At 42.7% G+C, this 21,741-nt stretch overlaps 1 protein-coding gene across 6 annotated transcripts in view; it reads right to left on the bottom strand.

Moving 5' to 3' along the window:
- mcf2la (mcf.2 cell line derived transforming sequence-like a) overlaps window positions 1-21,741 on the bottom strand; it is a 275,198-nt gene that overhangs the window by 218,756 nt on the left and 34,701 nt on the right. The window contains exon 1 of one of the 6 annotated variants that reach the window (XM_073046059.1): window positions 11,001-11,150. The exons of 4 other annotated variants lie outside the window; for them this stretch is intronic. In XM_073046059.1, coding sequence (XP_072902160.1) covers window positions 11,001-11,028 — 28 coding nt within the window. In that variant the 5' untranslated portion in view covers window positions 11,029-11,150. One more of the 6 variants, XM_073046064.1, reaches the window with a different exon arrangement.

The following is a 21,741-nucleotide window of genomic DNA, read 5'->3' as shown; positions in this document are numbered from 1 at the left end:
GCTTTACAAGCTAGCTTTTACTGCAAAGAAGACAGAATGTAAATATACAGAAAACTTGTTACAACTGCATAATATGTTGAGAAACCACAGCATTTGTTTAATGCATTCATTTTCAGGATCAGCACATTGTTAACAAGGCCAGTACTTATTATCTTATGTCACTAATTAACTTTGGGAAAGTGGTGGTGAAATGCATTCCTGAACAGTGGTAGTCCTTTCTGTGTAGATTGCTCTGAGGTACTGCATGCAGTTTTGGTCTTCTTATTTAAAGAGAGATCATTCGTCAATTTAGTTAGTTCTATAAGCAGATGATGAACAGATTGGTCCTAAGCAGTTTGAAAGAATGAGAGGTGACTTTCAAAACATAAGATTCTTGGGAGGTATCACAAGATAGAAACTAAGAGTATGTTTTAACTTTGGCAGCCTACAGAACATGATTTGGAATACTCCTGATAATTACCTCATTCTCTTTGTATGAGAAATAGTCATTGGAAATGATCAAGTTACCTTTTTGGTCTACCATCATTTTGGCTCAGCTTTTCCTCTTTTTGTCCACAGTCTTACTATTAAAAACATCACACACACACACACACACACACACACACACACACACACACACACACACACACACACACACACACACACACACACACACACACACACACACACACACACACACACACACACACACACACACACACACACACACACACACACACACACACACACACACACACACACCAGTTTCACCATTAACTTCGCCCCTTAACTGTTAATTATGTCATTCTGTCTCAGCCTATTAAAGAACGTGCCCTTGTTCAATCCATGCTCCTCCATGCTCCTTCAATCCATTCAATCCATATCTACCAATATTAATTTGCTTCTCTCTTTGCCTTTGCCCAGGAATTTAAAGTTACTGGCCCTCTCCAATCCTTGAATGATGACTGGCTCTGCTGAAGTCTACAATCGGTTCCTTGGTCTTATTGATATTGTGTGAGAGGATAGGTGTTCACCTGGTGTTTCTCTCCCCCCCCCCCCCAAAGGGTTGCCAAAGGGTTTTGGCCTGAAACATCAACTGTGATTTTTTCCATAGATGTTGCCTGGCCTCTTGCATTCCTCAAGCATTTTATGTGTGTTGCTCGGATTTCTAGCATCTGCAGATTTTCTCCTGTTTGAGTGAGAGGTTGTTGTTATTACACCACACAGCCAAGTTTTCAATCTCCCTCCTGTTTGCTGATTCATCACCCTCTTTGATACAGCTCACACCAGTGATTTTATCAGCAAACTTTTATATGGTGTTGGACTTATTAACCATATAGGTGTAAAGCAAGCAGAGCAGGGGTCAAAGTACACACCTCTGCGATGCTCCTGTGCTGATGGAGATTGTGAAGGGGATATTTTTGCCAATCTGGACTGGCTGTGGTCTACAAGTGAGGAAATCCAGGATTCAACTGCACAGGGACTCCCTAGACTCCCCCATTATATTGTGGAGATTGTGTCTGTTGTCATCTGCAGACAACACATTGATCAGTTGAGGAGAGCAGAGGCAATTGTTGTGTATTTAATAGGTATATGAGTAATATTGTAAATATATTGTTTGATTTAAGCATTCTTTGTTGTTTAAATAATTCATAATGGGCTATATGTAAAAGTACATGAATGGCATACATCATTATGACGCCATTTCATAAGTGTGGCCTCATTAAAAGCAAAACAAAACTAAGACATGTATCTCTCGGCTCACTGTTTTTCTTCCAATTATATCTTTTGGAGTTACAAAACATAACAATGGCAATGAGGGAGTTTAAACAAACTTGACACAACTGCCTACCTTTTGAAGCACAGTGAGATGTTTGAGTTTTAAAAAAGCACAGCACGTTTTTTTCTTCGGAGCAGCATGTGCTTCTTCGGGAAGGGACAGAGAAGGTTGAGTTAAAAAAGGCAGAAAATGGATGAATTCACGGGTTTACCAACAGTGAGTACCGGTTGATAATACAAAAAACAGCAGAAATAAATGGCTACATTGGAAAGATACTGCAAGACGTGTTCAATTTCACAACAGATAACTAAAAATTGAATACTGAACAAACTGAGCACTATTTTGAAGCAAATGAAAAAGCCCTTGCAAAGCAAGTGTTAGTTTTGCTGAGTGGATTGGCTGGAAAAGTATACAGTTTGCTTAAAAGTTTAACTGCTCCAACCAAACCAGCCGAACAGAGCTTTGTTGATATTGTAAAAGTAATGCAGGAACATTTAGAACCAGAATCCATTCTTGATTGCAGAATGCTTTAGGTTTCATAAGCAGAATCAAAAGGAAGTCTATTTCAGCATTGTGGATGAATTGAAGAGATTGTCTGAGCATTGTCAGTTCAGTGACGGGCTTAATGATGCCCTGAGAGATCATTTAGTCTGTAGAAACCTACAAGAGAGCATTCAAAATCCATAACTCACATTTAAAAGAGCAGCTGTATCAATAGAAACAGTAGACAGAGACACCGTTGAGTTACAGTCAGGAATGAAAGTGAGCATGAACAAAATTGCAGAAACAGAAACTATAAAGATACTATAAGGCCCACTATAAAGATTTAAAGGCAAAACCTGCAGAAATTGCAACAAAGTAGGAGAGCATGTTTGGCAGACAAAAATTAAATAGACTGCACAGCGAAGAGCAATAGATAAAAAGTCAAGTTGCAGTTTCAAAAAGAGATCAAATATGCATTCTGTTGATGAAATATCTGATAATGATACAGGACTGAATGGTCTTGAGATTTACAATATGAAAACTAACAATAGACAAGTGATATGGTTTACACCAGAAGTGAACGGCAGATTAATTAAGATAGAACTGCACACTAGCTCAGCTGTTTAAGTCATTCCACTAAATGAGTTTGTAGATGCCATTTCAAAAAACTAAACCGAAGCCTGCAGATAATCCAACTAAGAACTCATACTGGAGAAAAGATAAGCCCTGTGAGAATGACATTTACAACAGAGAAAGAGCACAATAACATAACTATTTAGAATCAACAGGGCACTGCCGGAACTCGGGTCAAGCCTGAGGCCGACACCAGGAACTGTCTGGGCTCTGCCCTGCTGCCAGCTGTAGTTCAGGGGTCTGAGGTTCGGGTCCCATTGGTGACAGTCCAGTAGGGGTGTTGGGCTGGATCCCTCACACTCATGTTAAATCTGCCCACAAAAACCTGCAGATGACAGTGACAAGAACAAGAAGAGTCATGCCAGCTCTGACGTCACCGGATTAACAAGGTCCGTGCCAATGGTTGGGGAACCAGGACCATCTGGCGATAAACCGGCTACCAGATCAAACCATAAATGGATGGGATGGGACAACATGGAATTTGTGGAATGCTACTTTAACAGCAACCCACATGAAAGAGGATACATTAAGTGCATGTGGGGACTCTAGCAACAACGAAGACCATTGTCCACATTCACCAAAAAACAACTGGTTACCTAGTGATTAAACATTGTCAACAGAGGATTTCTATCACATCTTATGAGTAGCGTGTAATTGTATTTCTTCCTCAATCTCAGGTCCTCTACCAGAGTCTTGGGAGCTTGACGGTTCGGCTCAGTATCCTTGGTGTTCCTAGTAGTGTCCTCTTCTGCACCGAGATCTCAGATGTTGCTCCCTGGATTTGTTGGAGCCACTCTCCCAGTCCAGGAGTCACAGCTCCAAGTGCTCATATCACCAACGGGATTACTCTGGCTTTAACCTTCCACATCCTTTCAAGCCCTGGTATTTAGAAACATAGAAAACCTACAGCCCAATACAGGCCTTTCAGCCCACAATGCTGTGCAGAACATGTATTTACTTTAGAAGTTACCTCAGGTTCCCATACCCCTCTATTTTTCTAAGCTCCAAGTACCTATCCAGGAGCCTCTTAAGAGACCTTATTGTATCTGCCTCCACCACCATTGCTGGCAGCCGATTCCACGCACTCACTACCCTCTGTGTAAAAAAACTTACCTCTGACCTCTCCTCTGTACCTACTGCCAAGCACCTTAAAACTGCGCCCTCTCGTGCTAGCCATTTCAGCCCTGGGGAAAAAAGCCTTTGACTATCCATACAATCAATGCCTCTCATCATCTTCTACACCAGCTTCTCATATTCTTTCTCCAGTTTCTCACATTCTTTCTTCCTGATGTTACTGTCATTCAGGATTGCCACATGTATTAATATTATTATTATTGCTTTCTCTTACTCCTTGTACAGTATTACTATGTCTGGCTGGTTGGCCTATACCTGCTTAAAGTCCCACGGGATCTTAGCTCTGTCATTCTCCATTACCCTCTCTGGTGTTTCCCATTTGGAATTGGGAATGTTCCCGTATACAATTCCTGCAACTTGGTTGTGCTGTTCAGAATGTGCTGTCCCTGCCTGCATCTTACATGCTGCTACAATGTGCTGGATGGTTACAGCAAATTCCTTGTACCTTGGGTCTTGTCTGGTGTGATAGACCCTTGCTTCTACTACTCTTGTGCAGCCACAAGCAGCACCTCTGTGCTGTCCCTCAGCCCTGTCGTGTGTGTGTGTTTGTGTGTGTGTGTGTGTGTGTGTGTGTGTGTTTGTGTGTTTGTGTGTTTGTGTTTGTGTGTGTGTGTGTGTGTGTGTGTGTGTTTGTGTGTGTGTGTGTTTGTGTGTGTGTGTGTTTGTGTGTGTGTGTGTGTGTGTGTTTGTTTTATATTGAATTAGTTTATAGCTAAGCAGGAAGGAGTGTTTTGTATTTAATATTTCAGTAATATTGTAAATATATTATTTGATTAAGCATTCTTTGTTATTTAAATAATTCATTATAGATTATATGTAAAAGTACATGAATGGCATACATCATAAATGTGTGCCTCATCAAAAGCAAAATGAAACTAAGACTTGCATCCCCAGGCTCATGCTTTTCTTCCAATTAGTTATAATGTTTTTGAGTTACAAAACATAGACAAGGGGCCCAAAACAGCTCACAATACTCCAGGAGCACTCTGACCAATGCCTTATAAAGCCTCAGCATTACATCCTTGATCTTACATTCAAGTTGTCACAAATGAATGTAATATTGCATTTGCCTCCCTCACTACCAACTCAACCTGCAAGTCAACCTTTAGTGAATCTTATATGTCCCTTTAAATCACTGATTTCTGATTTTTCCCCATTTAGAAAACAGTCTACCTTTATTACTTCTACCAAAGTGCATGGCCATACACTATATTCTATCTGCCACTTCTTTGCCCATTTTCCCAATCTAAGTTCTTCTACAGATTCTCTGCTTCCTCAACACCACCTGCCCCTCTACTTATCTTCATATCATCTAGAAACTTGGCCACAAAACCATCAAATCCATTATCCAAATCATTGACATATAATGTCAATGGCAGCCAACCAGAGCCAATCCATGCTAGTATCATCCCTGTAACACTATGGGCTCTTATCTTGTTAAGCAGTCGCAGGTGTGGCATCTTGTCAAATGCCTTCCAACAATCCAAGTAAACAACATCCACTGACTCGCTTTTGTCTATCCCGCTTGTTATTTCCTCAAAGAATTACAACAAATTTGTTTGCTGAAATTTCTTCCCTAAGGAAATCATGCTGATTTTGCCCCATTTTATCATATGCCTCCAAGAACCTGAAACCTCATCCCCGATAATGGACTCCAACATCTTCCCAACCACTAAAATCAGGCTAACAGGCCTATAATTTCTTTTTTTTCTGCTGACTCCATTCTTACAGATTGGAGAGAATTTGCAATTTGCCCACCACAACCATGTGTGGCAATGAATTCAAGATTCAGCGCCTCTGGGTAAAAAAATTGTCCCATATCTCAGTTTTAAAATGCCATCCTTTAATTCAGAGGCTGTGTCCTCAGACCCTAGACTCTCCTAAAATAGAGTCATTCTCTCCATATCCACTCTATTTAGGCCTTTAATCGTCCAGTAGGTTTCACTGAGATCCTTCCTTTTGTCCTCCAGATTTCACCATCTCTTGCATCTCCAAACTCTAGAGCAGGGGTACCCAGCTTGGGCCCCACAGACCCCTCAGTTAATGGTAAGGATCTATGTCATAAAAAACACTGGGAGCCTCTGCTCTAGTCCTTTCAGTCTTTCATGATAGATATAGCCTCTGGTACATACTTCTTGTGCCTTCTTCAGTGTTTCTGTTTCCTTCTAATTACATAGAGAATAGGACAGTCTATTGCGCTCTTGCAACAGTTCGATGTTTAAGATAACATCTCTGACTTTTTAACTTACTTGGTTAGATATAAACCTTAGTTTGCACCTTTAGTGGCTTTGCTAACTTGTTTTGCTACTTCAAGTGATTTCCACTTCCATACCACTCCACTTCTTTGTAGTTCTATCCTTTTTTTTCCCGTTCATTGTTGTTAACTGCTATGGCCTCCCATCAAAAGTGTTTATCTGCACTTGAAATAAGTTTCAAAACTGTACAATGAGTAGAATTGTGAGATATAGTTGAAAACTCGAAATGAGCAGACTACTGAAATATAATTTAATAATCTCATTTTATTGAATACTTTGTAGCTAGATGAATCAAGGCCAGATAATTCCAGCTCTGACCCCAATTGTTCATTTACAGTCTCTAACCCCAGATGATTGAATTATTCATGTCTGCCTCTATTGTATTTTAGATTCTCTTCACAAAGGATGTGCAAGGAATGAAAAACATAATTCAATCCCAAGAGAATCTCATTGCTGTACCTTCTCCTTGGGTTATGCATCAAATAATTATATATTGTTGACTGCCATTTTCTGAACCAAACACTGAAACTAACAACTGGAATGAACAGCACTGTTACATCTGTACTTATAGCCCAGAGTTTCCATTCATCTGTGCTTTCTCACTGGAGTTATTGGAATACTTTATTTCCTTGAGTACGAAAAACATCATACTAGAACATACTTACCTGAAAAACTAGGCACGCCCCAACTTCAAGCCTTGTCACCATTTGGAATTTCTACTGACTATCTACTAGCCGGCTTTAAAGGCCTGTAAACATAAGCTGTATGTGTGGCAACAAGAATATGGACAGCCATACTTTAAAAGCTTTTAATGATTATTTTTACAATTACTATATTCACTACTGCATTGCAATGTAACTAGAAAATGGTTTTGAAATGAAGAGGCTATTCACTGGTAGCCTCTTCAACAATTTATTTTTGTGATAAACCTATTTTCAGTCACATTAAATTACCAGGTTGCCTTTCAAGTAACATATTTTAGATTGATTTATCTTTAAAGAAGTTTTAAACAATGCGTAGTCATGCTGAACCATGACAAATTTTGCATTTGGTGATTTGCAAATGAATTTGCATCCCAATCTCAATCTCTATCCATAAGGGTGATGTGTAGGCAAAAATTAAAGCTGGTAATGTAGCAAATGCATCCAACTATCCTTGCCTATCGCTGATGATACTCTCATGTTAGTTTCCTCCTATCGACATTCATGGTCTAATCATACTATTTGTCAAATACATCTGAAAACACCAGTCATCCAAACTAATTTCCCTATTTGCAAGGAAATATGTGGAAGATGGCAAACATAAAACATCATTTCTTGAATTCACAATATGATTTTTTTAACCTCCTTATACAAAGTGAAAGTTTGAAAAAATAAAGAACAGTCACAAACAGCACACAGTACTGTTTCACTGGTATTAATATACATATTAAGGGCATGGCATACTCACTGGTCCTCTCCCAATGTTGGAAACCCTCACTGATCCCATCCCACCATCGGAGGTACTGACCAGTCTCCTCCCACTGTCAGAGACACAAACTGGTTCCAGCCAGCATCCATGACACTGACCGGTCCCCTCTCAGCACCGGAGACACTGACAGGTCCCCTCCCACCACTGGAGTCACTGACCGGTCCCCTCCCACCACCGGAGTCACTGACCGGTCTCTCCCACCACTGGAGACACTGACCGGTCTCTCCCACCACCGGAGACACTGACAGGTCCCCTCCCACCACTGGAGTCACTGACCGGTCTCTCCCACCACCGGAGTCACTGACCGGTCTCTCCCACCACCGGAGACACTGACCGGTCTCTCCCACCACCGGAGACACTGACAGGTCCCCTCCCACCACCGGAGTCACTGACCAGTCTCTCCCACCACTGGAGTCACTGACCAGTCTCTCCCACCACCGGAGACACTGACCGGTCCCCTCCCACCACCGGAGTCACTGACCGGTCTCTCCCACCACCGGAGACACTGACCGGTCCCCTCCCACCACCGGAGACACTGACCGGTCCCCTCCCACCACCGGAGTCATTGACCAGTCTCTCCCACCACCGGAGACACTGACCGGTCCCCTCCCACCACCGGAGTCACTGACCAGTCTCTCCCACCACCGGAGACACTGACCGGTCCCCTCCCACCACTGGAGTCACTGACCAGTCTCTCCCACCACCGGAGACACTGACCGGTCCCCTCCCACCACCGGAGTCACTGACCGGTCTCTCCCACCACCGGGGACACTGACCGGTCCCCTCCCACCACTGGAGACACTGACCGGTCCCTTCCCACCACCGGAGTCACTGACCGCTCCCTTCCCCGGTCCCTTCCCACCACCGGAGACACTGACCGGTCCCCTCCCACCACCGGAGTCACTGACCGGTCTCTCCCACCACCGGAGACACTGACCGGTCCCCTCCCACCACCGGAGTCACTGACCGGTCTCTCCCACCACCGGAGACACAGACCGGTCCCCTCCCACCACCGGAGTCACTGACCGCTCCCCTCCCACCACCGGAGACACTGACCGCTCCCCTCCCACCACCGGAGTCACTGACCGGTCTCTCCCACCACCGGGGACACTGACCGGTCCCCTCCCACCACTGGAGACACTGACCGGTCCCTTCCCACCACCGGAGTCACTGACCGCTCCCTTCCCCGGTCCCTTCCCACCACCGGAGACACTGACCGGTCCCCTCCCACCACCGGAGTCACTGACCGGTCTCTCCCACCACCGGAGACACTGACCGGTCCCCTCCCACCACCGGAGTCACTGACCGGTCTCTCCCACCACCGGAGACACTGACCGGTCCCCTCCCACCACCGGAGTCACTGACCGGTCTCTCCCACCACCGGAGACACTGACCGCTCCCCTCCCACCACTGGAGTCACTGACCGGTCTCTCCCACCACTGGAGACACTGACCGCTCCCTTCCCACCACCGGAGTCACTGACCGGTCTCTCCCACCACTGGAGACACTGACCGCTCCCTTCCCACCACTGGAGACACTGACCGGTCTCTCCCACCACTGGAGACACTGACCGGTCCCCTCCCACCACCGGAGACACTGACCGGTCTCTCCCACCTCTGGAGACACTGACCAGTCCCCTCCCACCACTGGAGACACTGACCGGTCTCTCCCACCTCTGGAGACACTGACCGGTCCCCTCCCACCACTGGAGACGCCGACCGGTCTCTCCCACCTCTGGAGACACTGACCAGTCCCCTCCCACCACTGGAGACGCCGACCGGTCTCTCCCACCACTGGAGACACTGACCAGTCCCCTCCCACCACTGGAGAGAGGGTCGACTGTTCTGTTCCCAGGCATTCGTATCTCCAGCAACCTCTCCTCGTCCCTCCATACTGACATAGAGACCATCAGCATAAGTATTTTCTTAAGCACCTGAGAAGATTTAGCTTGTCCACAAATCTTCTCTTGACCATCTAGAGAAGTGCTATAGAAAGTGTCCTGACTGCTTGTATCTCAGCCTGGTATGTCAGCTGCTCTGGTCTGGAGTGACAGAGCCAGCAGAGGGTGGGAATACTGCCCAGTCCATCACAGTCTTATCATTTTCTTCCATCCAGTCCTCCTTCACCGTGCATTGCATCTGGACATTTAATAGTGTTGTCAATAGTGTCGCCTGACATTCTGGCCATTTATTTTCTTTCTTTTACTTTCCAGGAGAAGGTACAAGAGCTTGAAAGCTCAGACAATAAAACTCGTTTGTTTCCCACTGCTACCAAACTTCTGAAGCAATCACCTCCTTCACACACCCTTCCATATGGTGCCGTCACAAACTCAAATTTTACCTCTCTCAGTTATTGTCACTACAGCATTTTGTTTTGCACTATATTGGTGTGCACTACTATACTTCTCACCAGGATGTTTTTGCATTCAGTCCTGTATTTCCTGTTATATTTATCTGTTGGTCATTTACTCTGTTGGTTTTATGCAAACAAGAAATTTCATTGCAACCTGGCGTCTATGACAATAAACTAATATGAATATGAGTGACCCTGACTGGGCCTGAACTCCGTCAGTGACTCTGACCGGTCCTGTCCTCTGTCAGTGACCTTGACCAGTCCCTGTCCTCTGTCAGTGACCCTGACCAGTTCCTATCCTTCTGTCAGTGACTCTGATCAGTTCCTGTCCCTCTGTCAGTGACCCTGACCAGTTCCTGTCCTTCTGTCAGTGACTCTAACTGGTCCTGTCCTCTGTCAGTGACCCTGATCAGTTCCTGTCCCTCTGTCAGTGACCCTGACCAGTTCCTGTCCTTCTGTCAGTGACCCTGACCAGTTCCTGTCCTCTCTCGGTGACCCTGACCAGTTCCTGTCCTCTGTCAGTGACCCTGACCAGTTCCTGTTCTTCTGTCGGTGACCCTGACCAGTCCTGTCCTTCTGTCAGTGACCTTGACCGGTCCCTGTTCCACATCGATGGCAGAAACAGATTCAGTGCACAAGCATATCTTGCCTCAGATGCGTCCCCATTCGCAAACTGTACGTTGGATAGATCCAGGTCCACCAACAACATCAGTGCCTTCCCACCATCAGTGACACATTTACAAGGTGAGTACTTACAGCAGATGTGTTTTCATTCCGATTTTAGTGAGTGAATTGCTCCACCAGATATAGATTCAAACTTCTGCTTGCTGGCCTGTCTGCGCCTGTGATACTTAACACTTGAGGTTATTCAATCTCTGGAGAATAGCAATAGAAGCAGCCCGTTCAAAACACACCTGCCAATAGTTTCAGCTGCAGCCACATTTCAGCAATAGTCTCACACAACAAGGAAACCAATTATTATTCATTGTGCCAATTTACAAGATAAACATTATAGGAGTGGAACTATTCATTCTCTCATTGAGCAACAGTGACAAGACCTAGGGCTCACCCTGTACCACACTCATTATGCATGTCATCCAGCAGCCTGGGTAGGTCCTGCAGGGTATATCTGATTGTGGTGAAATCTTACATACACCTGTGTTGTCCTCTTGGACTTGTTAACACATTCCACTAATAATTAATCAAGACAGATGTACTTAAAATTTCCACCTTTAAAGAATAATCTCACATAATCACATAAGCAATTAAAAGTTAAATCGTGCGCTTGTTTGTCGATGGTTTAAAACCTCCCTAAGGGACCCTTTGAGGGAGATTTAATAGATCCTGTCAGGTGATACTGTTCTAAGAAAACAGACAGCATGTCCTCTGATTGAGAATTCAAACGCCACCACCTGTTAACAAGGTTGTATGTAAAATCCAACCCTAGTGGCTAAAAAATTACAATATTAGACAATAATTAACACTCCTATCTATCTCTTCATGATTACTCTACACTTTATATTTTTGGGAATAAAATAATAGTTCAAATAGTTATTAAACAATACTTTCATCCAAAGTAAATATATTGCAAAATGGGTATTTAACCTAATCACATGTCTAATGTCCACAGTTTTATAAAATTTGGAAGTGAACTTGATTCTTTCCCGCAATAGATTTCCCAAATAAGCCGACATATCTGTCAATTACAAATGATCCAGATGAAAGCATAAAATTACAGTCATTAATGGACTGTACAAATAGGGAAAGCTGTGGCAAACTGATTTCAATGTACACTTTGTGAGGCCAGTAAGGATAATCATATTATGCACGGAATGATAGAATTTAGATAGACTGTGAAGATGATCAGATTGGAGTCTGATATGTAATAAACTGTGAGAAAGGTAGTAAAATGCCTCAAGAGAAAATATATGTGACAAAATGGGGAAAAGCTGGTAATTTGAAATCAAGTGTGAGGAAGTGGGAGGAATGAACAAAGACTAAGTTAAATGGTGCATTTTAAAGGAGATGTAAAAATTGAAAATTCTGCATATTTCCTTGAAGGTGAACCAAACAGTCAAAAATACAGGTGGAATACTGAGCTTTATGAAGAAGAGGCATGAAGTACAAAAGTCGGGTCTCACAAAGCCAGTACAAAGCAGTAACATGGTTACAGTTGCTGTTCAGTGTAATATATCTGAGGTGGCTGATAATACAAAGCTTGGTGGCAGCGTGAATGTGAGACAGCTCTTGAGGGATATATATAGACAGTTTAAGTTTAATAATCAAAGAAGTGGCAAGATAGAATGGGTGGAAAGTATACAACGTCATCCACTTTGGTAAACAAAAGGTGAGAATCCGAAAGTTGTTGTAAATTTAGAGTTTAACAGAGTATGGAAGAGGTTTTCCTGGTTGGGTTATCTAGAATCAGGGGTCATGATGGCAAAACAAAGATCAACCATTTAGGTGAGAGATGAGAAAGAATGTCTTCACCAAGCCGGCAGTAAATCTTTGAAATTCTCCAACCATGAGTGCTGAGAAGGCTCAGCTAAGAAGTTTCTTCAAAACATAGATCCATGCAATTTTAGTTATTAAAAGAATCGAGGGACATGGGATTAGTCTAGAAAAGATAAAATACCATCTTATTGAATAGCAGAAGGAAGTATGAAGGACCAATTGGCCTAATTCAGCTTTCACTTCTTATGTTATGCTATGGGAGTCACCCTTAAAAGGGTATTGAAGAGATTTACTTGAATGCACCTCGAAAAAGCCAGTACAGTATATGGACTTCAAGGGTTAAACTCAGGCTGCAGTCCCTTGATTTAAGATGTTGACCAAAGTTTTAAAGATACTAAGAGGAACTAATATTTAGAATTTATTTCCACTCTCAGAATTTGAGATCAAGCGTCATTTGAAGAAGTTGAAGTGTTCTTTTACCATATGGGTTTCCCCTGGCTGATCCAGTTTCCTGCCACATTCCAAAGGCTTGCAGGATGATAAGTACTATAAATTACCACTTATAGTAGCAGGAGTAGCAAGTTGATTAGCATGTGGGAGATATTAGATTACACAGATATTAATGAAGAAATTAGATTGCTGAGAACATTCTAAAGGCTGACGAAGACTCAATGAGCTGAATGACCATTTCTACATTATATAAAATGTGACATGTAGTCCAAAAATGAAATGATTATTCAGGCTTGAAAAGGAACAGTACTGTGGAGATCTCTGAATGTCTTCTCCATACTAGTTTAGGCTCAGTCAATTATTAATCCTAAACTCAAGATCAATAGGTTTTTGTTAAAAGCTGGATATGTGGTCAGAGATGAACCAAGACCTCACTAGAACAGACCTGAACTATTACATGGCTTACCATTATTCCCATGTTCGAATTTTACAATAATGAAAACATATTCTTGGATACACGCCCACAACAAAAGTCATGAACAAATCTACAGGTATGTGTACAAGGGGGTCAGGATTACTTTTTAGGACTTTATTTTTCTGTCCATTCTTCTCTATTCTGCTATCTCTGTATCTCAAAGAATCTCCTAATCCACCCTAACCAACCACACACGTAAGCCTCCACCCATAGCCCTAGACAAATATTCAAAAAACATACACGCAATCTCATTTCACGAACAAAGTGCTGGATTATTTTCACTGCACCTTCATCTTTGATTGGCTACAGCACAAGTAATGATTTACTTACTCTTTCAGTTTGTGGATTCTCAGGTGGCCAATGAGGCTAAATTGGGAGCAAATAGATATGAGGTGCAAGAGTAAGTAGCTTTGGAAGTGGTATACACTTTATAGTCATGTACAGTACATTGGGTTTCTGTGAGCTCACAACAAATAGACTGGTTTAAATCTTCTTTCTCCACTTTAAGAGGGCATGGACCAAGAATTTCCAAAGGTCTGTGGAAATGTTATACTTCTTTTAATAAGAATTTCATAACTTTTGAATCTTTTCTTCTGTCCGTCCAGTGGTATATTACATGTGATAGAGCCGGGAATGGCATTTTCTTTGGGGTAGCCTGGTTTTAGGCATGCAGATGGTGCTTTGGAGACGACTGAAGGCATTTAGGCCCTCAGTTTGTGGAATAATGGCCTGAGAGCAATTTTCCTATACTGCCAATAGATTTGGAGGACTCCGCTGAGACAGCACTGGTAACAATTCCTCGGTGCTTTAAATAGTCTGGTACGTGTAGTTCACATTTCTCTGAGAAGTGTACAGGAAAGCAGGATCAGAGATGCCTGATAGATCATGAACTTTGTGAAAGGTTTGAAATTACAATAATCAAGCTTCTACAAAAGGTTTAAAAAGGAGAGGAATTTTTCAACGGTCTTTTAAATTGAAGCAAGAGGCAGAGAGTGAAGAAGCAAAGGAATCTCGGAGAGAAGTCTTTTTTTTAACTGATCGAGGCAAAGAGGCTAGACTGCGCAGGCGTGACGTAGCGCGCCAAAGGTTTGAAAGAAAGACCGCCATATACAGCGGCCATCGTCGGAGTGGACCGAGTCAGAGTGGGACGGCTTTGGCTCAACAGGCTTCGGCGTGAACAGGCAGAGGCGAGGGTAGGTTCCGGTAAGTTTTGTTTTGTTTGTTTAGAGTAGAGAGAATGCCAGGCAGGATGTTGGAATGCTCCTCTTGCAGGATGTGGGAAGTCAGGGAGACCTCTGATGTCCCTGACAACAACACCTGCAAGAAGTGCATCCAGCTGCCGCTCCTAACAAACCGCGTTAGGGAACTGGAGCAGGAGCTGGATGACCTCCGGATCATTCGGAAGAATGAGGAGTTTATAGATAGTAGCTACAGGGAGGCAGTTACGTCAAAGGAGCATTGCACAGGTTGTGGTCAAGCGAGGGAAGGGGAAAGGGCAGGCAGAGCAGGGCTCCCCTGTGGCCATTCCCCTCAACAACAAGTATACCGATTTGGATACTGTTGGCTTACCTGGGACAAGCTGTGGCAGCCGGATCTCTGGCACTGAGTCTGGTTCTGCAGTGCAGAAGGGAGGGTGGAAGAGGAGAGCGGTAGTGATAGGGGACTCAATAGTTAGAGGTACAGACAGGAGGTTCTGTGGCTGCGACAGAGACTCCCGGATGGTTTGCTGCCTCCAGGGTGCCAGAGTCAGGGATGTCTCTGATCGCGTGCACAGCATTCTGAAATGGGAGGGTGAGCAGCCAGATGTCATGGTACACATCGGTACCAATGACATAGGAAGAAAGAGTGAGGAGGTCCTGAAGAGTGAGTATAGAGAGCTTGGTAGGAAGTTAAAAAGCAGGACCTCGAGGATGGTAATCTCAGGATTGCTACCTGTGCCACGTGCCAGTGAGGGTAAGAATTGGATGCTCTGGAGGATGAACATGTGGCTGAGGAACTGGTGTAGGGGGCAGGGTTTCAGATTTCAGGATCATTGGGACCTCTTCTGGGGCAGATGGGACTTGTACAAGAGAGACAGGTTACACCTGAACTACAGGGGGACCAATATCCTTGCAGGGAAATTTGTTAGTGCTATTGGGGGGGGGGGGATTTGCAGGGGTATGGGAACCAGAGTGACAGAGTAGATAGTGGAGTGGGGGTGAAAATAAATGATGTTAAAGTTTCATGCAAAGTCACAAATAGAAGAGTTGTGTGTGGTGGTAATAATCTTCTGAAGTGCGTCTATTTTAATGCGAGGGGTATTGTGGGGAAGACTGATGAGCTGAGGGCGTGGATTGACACGTGGAATTATGACATTGTAGCCATTAGTGAAACTTGGCTACAGGAAGGCAGGACTGGCAGCTTAATGTTCCAGGGTTCCGATGTTTCAGACATGATAGAGGCAGAGGGATGAAGGGTGGGGGTGGTGGCATTGCTAGTCAGGGAAAATGTTACAGCAGTGCTCAGGCAGGACAGGTTAGAGGGCTTGTCTACCAAGGCCATACGGGTGGAGCTGAGAAGCAGAAAAGGTATGACCACATTAATGGGGTTGTATTATAGACCACCCAATAGTCGACGAGAATTGGAGGAGCAAATCTGCAGAGAGATAGCAGACAACTGCAAGAAACATAAAGTTGTGATAGTAGGGGATTTTAATTTTCCACATATTGATTGGGACTCCCATACTGTTAAAGGTCTAGACGGGATAGAGTTTGTAAAATGTGTTCAGGAAAATTTTCTATATCAATATATAGAGGTACTGACTAGAGAGGATGCAATATTAGATCTTTTATTAGGAAACAAGTTAGGACAGGTGATGGAAGTGTGTGTAGGGGAACACTTTGGTTCCAGTGATCATAACGTCATTAGTTTCAACTTGATCATGGATAAAGATAGATCTGGTCCTTGGGTTGAGGTTCTAAACTGGAAAAAGGCCAAATTTGAAGAAATGAAAAAGGATCTAAAAAGCGTGGATTGAGACAGGTTGTTCTCTGGCAAAGATGTTATTGGTAAGTGGGAGGCCTTCAAAGGAGAAATTCTGAGAGTGCAGAGTTTGTATGTTCCTGTCAGGATTAAGCGCAAAGTGAATAAGAATAAGGAACCTTGGTTCTTTAGGGATATTGGAACTCTTGATAAAGAAGAGAGAGATGTATGTTATGTATGGGAAACAGAGAGCAAATAAGGTACTTGGGGAATGCAAAAAAGCACTTCAGAAAGAAATCAGGAGGGCTAAAAGAAGACATGAGGTAGTTTTGGCAGTCAAGGTAAAGGATAATCCAAAGAGATTCTACAGGTATATTAAGAGCAAAAGGATAGTAAGGGATAAGATTGGTCCTCTTGAAGATCAGAGTGGCCGGTTATATATGGAACCAAAAGAAATGGAGGAGGTCTTAAATGGGTTTTTTCTGTCTGTATTTACTAAGGAAACCTGGCATGGAGTCAATGGAAATGAGGCAAACAAGTTGTGAGGTCATGGAACCTATACATATTGAAGAGGAGGAGGTGCTTGCTATCTTGAGGCAAATCAGAGTAGATAAATCCCCAGGACCTGACAGGGTATTCCCTCGGACCTTGAAGGAGACTAGTGTTGAAATTGCAGGGGCCCTGGCAGATATATTTAAAATGTCAGTATCTACGGGTGAGGTGCCAGAGGATTGGAGGATAGCTCATGTTGTTCCGTTGTTTAAAAAAGGCTCAAAAAGTAATCCAGGAAATTATTAGCCAGTAAGTTTGATGTCTGTAGTAGGTAAATTATTGGACGGAGTACTAAGAGATAGGATCTACAAGTATTTGGATGGACAGGGACTTATTAGAGAGAGTCAACATGGTTTTGTATGTGGTAGGTCATGTTTAACAAATCTATTAGAGTTTTTCGAGGCGGTTACCAGGAAAGTGGATGAAGGGAAGGCAGTGGATGTTGTCTACATGGACTTCAGGAAGGCCTTTGACAAGGTCCCGCATGGGAGGTTAGTTAGGAAGATTCAGTCGCTAGGTATAAATGGTGAGGTAGTAAATTGGATTAGACATTGGCTCAATGGGAGAAGTCAGAGAGTGATAATGGAGGATTGCTTCTCTAAGTGGAGGCCTGTGACTAGTAATGTGCCACAGGGATCAGTGCTGGGTCCATTGTTATTTGTCATCTATATCAATGATCTGGATGATAATGTGGTAAATTGAATCAGCAAATTTGCCGATGATACAAAGATTGGAGGTGTAGTGGACAGTGAGAAAGGTTTTCAAAGCTTGCAGAGGGATCTAGACCAGCTGGAAAAATAGGCTGAAAAATGGCAGATGGAGTTTACTACAGACAAGTGTGAGGTATTGCACTTTGGAAGGACAAACCAAGGTAGAACATACAAGGTAAATGGTAGGGCACTGAGGAGTGCAGTAGAACAAAGGGATCTAGGATTACAGATAAAAAATTCTCTAAAAGTGGCATCACAGGTAGATAGGGTAGTAAAGAGAGCTTTTGGTACATTGGCCTTTATAAATCAAAGTATTGAATATAAGATTTGGAATGTTATGGTGAGGTTGTATAAGGAATTTGGAGTATTGTGTTCAGTTTTGGTCACCAAATTACAGGAAGGATATTAATAAGGTTGAAAGAGTGCAGAGAAGGTTTACAAGGATGTTGCTGGGACTTGAGAAACTGAGTTACAGAGTAAGGTTGAATAGGTTAGGACTTTATTCCCTGGAGCGTAGGAGAATGAGGGGAGACTTGATAGAGGTATATAAAATTATAATGGGTATAGATAGAGTGAATGCAAGCAGGCCTTTTCTACTGAGGCTAGGGGAGAAAAAGAACAGAGGACATGGGTTAAGGGTGAAGGGGGAAAGTTTAAAGGGAACATTAGGGGGGGTTTCTTCACACAGAGAGTGGTGGGAGTGTGGAATGAGCTGCCAGATGAAGTTGTAAATGTGGGCTCACTTTTAACATTTAAGAAAAACTTGGACAGGTATATGGATGAGAGGGGTTTGGAGGGATATGGGCCAGGTGCAGGTCAATGGGACTAGGCAGAAAAATGGTTCGGCACAGCCAAGAAAGGCCAAAAGGCCTGTTTCTGTGCTGTAATGTTCTATGGTTCTATGGTAAAAGGCAATAGATTGTCATACTGAACGTGATGGGTAACTCTCATCAGCCTATGAGATGTAGACAATATCAGCTACATCTCCTCATGGTTCTCTCCTATCGAATAGTGGTGTTACACAGTAAATAGGTTAGTTGAGAACCTTTGTTTTGCAGTTGTTATGCATTACGTCCTCTGATTAGCTTCAGTGAATGAACGAATAATAACTTGGAGTTGGCCTCAGAACCTGAATACACAGAAGCCCTTATGTATTACAACCTAATGACTGAAGTTGGTGTCATAATGGTTCTGGAGTGGAGATGAAGTAGATGGAAAAATATCCCACTTGCCTTGTTACTTACCTCTACTTCAGCAGGAAGCTTATTGGAGGCAATGTTGCTGAAGTGCAGCAAGAAACACTGATCAGGGTCTGAGGGCAATGATGCAACCTTGTTTGACCCCAGAGACCAGGTATGCTGTGGACCCATTGGTTAAGATCATGGAGAGCAAGAGAAAGACAGCAGCACTTTGATGTTTTGGTTAAGATCACAACTTCTTGCCATCATGCAACAGATGTAAAATAGAAATGAATCAGTAGCTAAATCTGAGAATACATTTTTGGTTGAGTTTTTGTAGAAGTCAAAAAAGACTAAGTAAAAAGATTAAGATTGGTGCTGCTTCCTGATTTCTCTTATTTCTCTTATTTGCTTAGTGAAGATTATGTCTTGAAATGAAGCTAATTCACAATGAGATTCAGGGTGCAGCTTTGGACCACCAGATTACAATCAGATTTGTCTCTCTGGTACAACTGAAGGCCTCTGGTACGTTCTCATCATCCCAGATGTGGAAGTTGATGTTGTGTATTTGTGACTGCAGTTCTTCACCACATTTTTGAACTTCAGTGGAGATCATGTTTCCCCTTGAAGCTTTGTTGCTCTTTACTTAGCATACGGCTAGTACCACATACTGGTCATAAATGGCTCTATGAGTGGACTAATTAGTTACCCAGAAATGGAGTAGAAGAGGTTTATACCATGGACACAGTCACAGTTGAAGAGAGCTTGAAAATGTTCCTTCCAGCAATGCTAACAACTCTCTATGCTTCATAAAGTATTGTTCTTCTGCAGGATGGACCTAGGGTTTCTGAACTGTAGGTGATGTCAGTACCCTGAAGAACAGGCACATAACAGCGAGTACCTGCATTTCCTGTGTTCTTTCCACACACTATCTCTTCTTTAGCTCACAAATGTCAACAAGGTTCTGCATTGTAGGTGGTTCAAAAGGTTCCAGTATTTGAGATCCATGGTGAATTGGCAAATTGGATGCAAAATTAGCTTGGTGATAGGAGGCAGTGGTTGACAGTTGTGAGTTGATTTTCAGATTGAAGGTCCGTGATCAGTGGTGAGCTGCCAGGGTCAGTTCTTGGTACTTTGCTGTTTGACATACATACTAACAACTTGAATGCACATTGTCCTTGTGATCAGGTACTTGATGGGCTGAATGGCCTAATTCTGCTCCAATATCTTATAGATGCAGCCTACAAGCACACCACACATAAATCCCTCATGAGAACACAACAACCAGACATAGAAACATAGACCTGTGGAAAATAGATGCAGGAGGAGAAATTTTGGGCCTTTGAACTGTTCTATCATTCAATTTGACCATCCAAATTCATCACCTTGTTTCAGCTTTTTCCTCAAATCTATTGGTCTCCTTTGCACTCTTGAATTTATTTAGTGATTTGACATCAACTTACTTCTGTGGGACATAGCCCACAGTTTCATCACCCTGTAGGTGAAGGACTATCTCTTTATTAGACACTTACAGGTAATGGCTTACCTGGTGTCTTTGGACAGTGTTCTCTGGTTCCAAATACTCATACTGATAACAATCTTCCTGCATTTTGTCTGCACAGTGTAATCAGAATTTTATAAGTTTCAATGAAATCCCTCTTATTCCTCTAATAAAATATGTATTAATGACCCATTCATCCCCATACACCAGTCCTACAATCACAAAACCCAGTTGTGTAGACATTTTGCACTTGCAATCTCTTTACAACAAGAACATCTTTCCTTGTACAACAAATCAAAACTTTGCAATATACTGAAGGTGAGTTCTCAACAAAGCACATTACAACTCCATTAAGACATCCTTAATATTCACTTCTTGAACCAAAATGCACAACCATAATCATTACCTCAGTATAGCAACACGATAACAACATTGCACTACAAAGTATTTTCCTATTTTTATTCAAACTTCTTGGATATTTTTATATAATTTACATATAATTTACTTTGTTCTTGTGAATATTGTGTATCTGATGCTATATGACCGTGATGCTGCTGCATTACTGTTTATCATTGTAACTATGCATACATGTACTTATTCGCATTATAATAAACTCAGTTTTGACTATGATCCATTCTACTGTACTCAGATCCACTCGCCATACAAGCCAGGATCCCATTTGCCACTGGAACTGTCTCCTTACCCTGCATGCTTCCCTTCGTTGGTGGGTGCACAATAATACCCAGGTCTTGTTTCACCTCAACCCTTCCTAATATATCAGTATTCAAAAATTAACTTCTTGTTTCTGACACTAGTGGGAATAAGCTCCCATTTATCCAAAGTATACCTCATCAATGTCACATTTATCCACAGAATACCTTATCAATCTCACATTTATCCACAATATACCTCATCAACATCACATTTATCCACAGTATACCTTATCAATCTCACATTTATCCACAGTATACCTCATCAATGTCACATTTATCCACAGTATACCTTATCAATCTCACATTTATCCACAGTATACCTCATCAATGTCACATTTATCCACAGTATACCTCATCAATGTCACATTTATCCACAATATACCTCAACCTCACATTTATCCACAGTATACCTCATCAATGTCACATTTATCCACAGTATACCTCATCAACATCACATTTATCCACAGTATACCTCATCAACCTCACATTTATCCACAGTATACCTCATCAATGTCACATTTATCCACAGTATACCTCATCAATGTCACATTTATCCACAGTATACCTCATCAATGTCACATTTATCCACAATATACCTCAACCTCACATTTATCCACAGTATACCTCATCAATGTCACATTTATCCACAATATACCTCAGC

This window comes from Hemitrygon akajei, chromosome 5 (assembly GCF_048418815.1).
Source record: "Hemitrygon akajei chromosome 5, sHemAka1.3, whole genome shotgun sequence".
NCBI classification, from domain to species: Eukaryota; Metazoa; Chordata; class Chondrichthyes; order Myliobatiformes; family Dasyatidae; genus Hemitrygon; species Hemitrygon akajei.
Note: the sequence above shows the minus strand (reverse complement) of the source record. Positions and strands in the feature narration are given on the sequence as shown.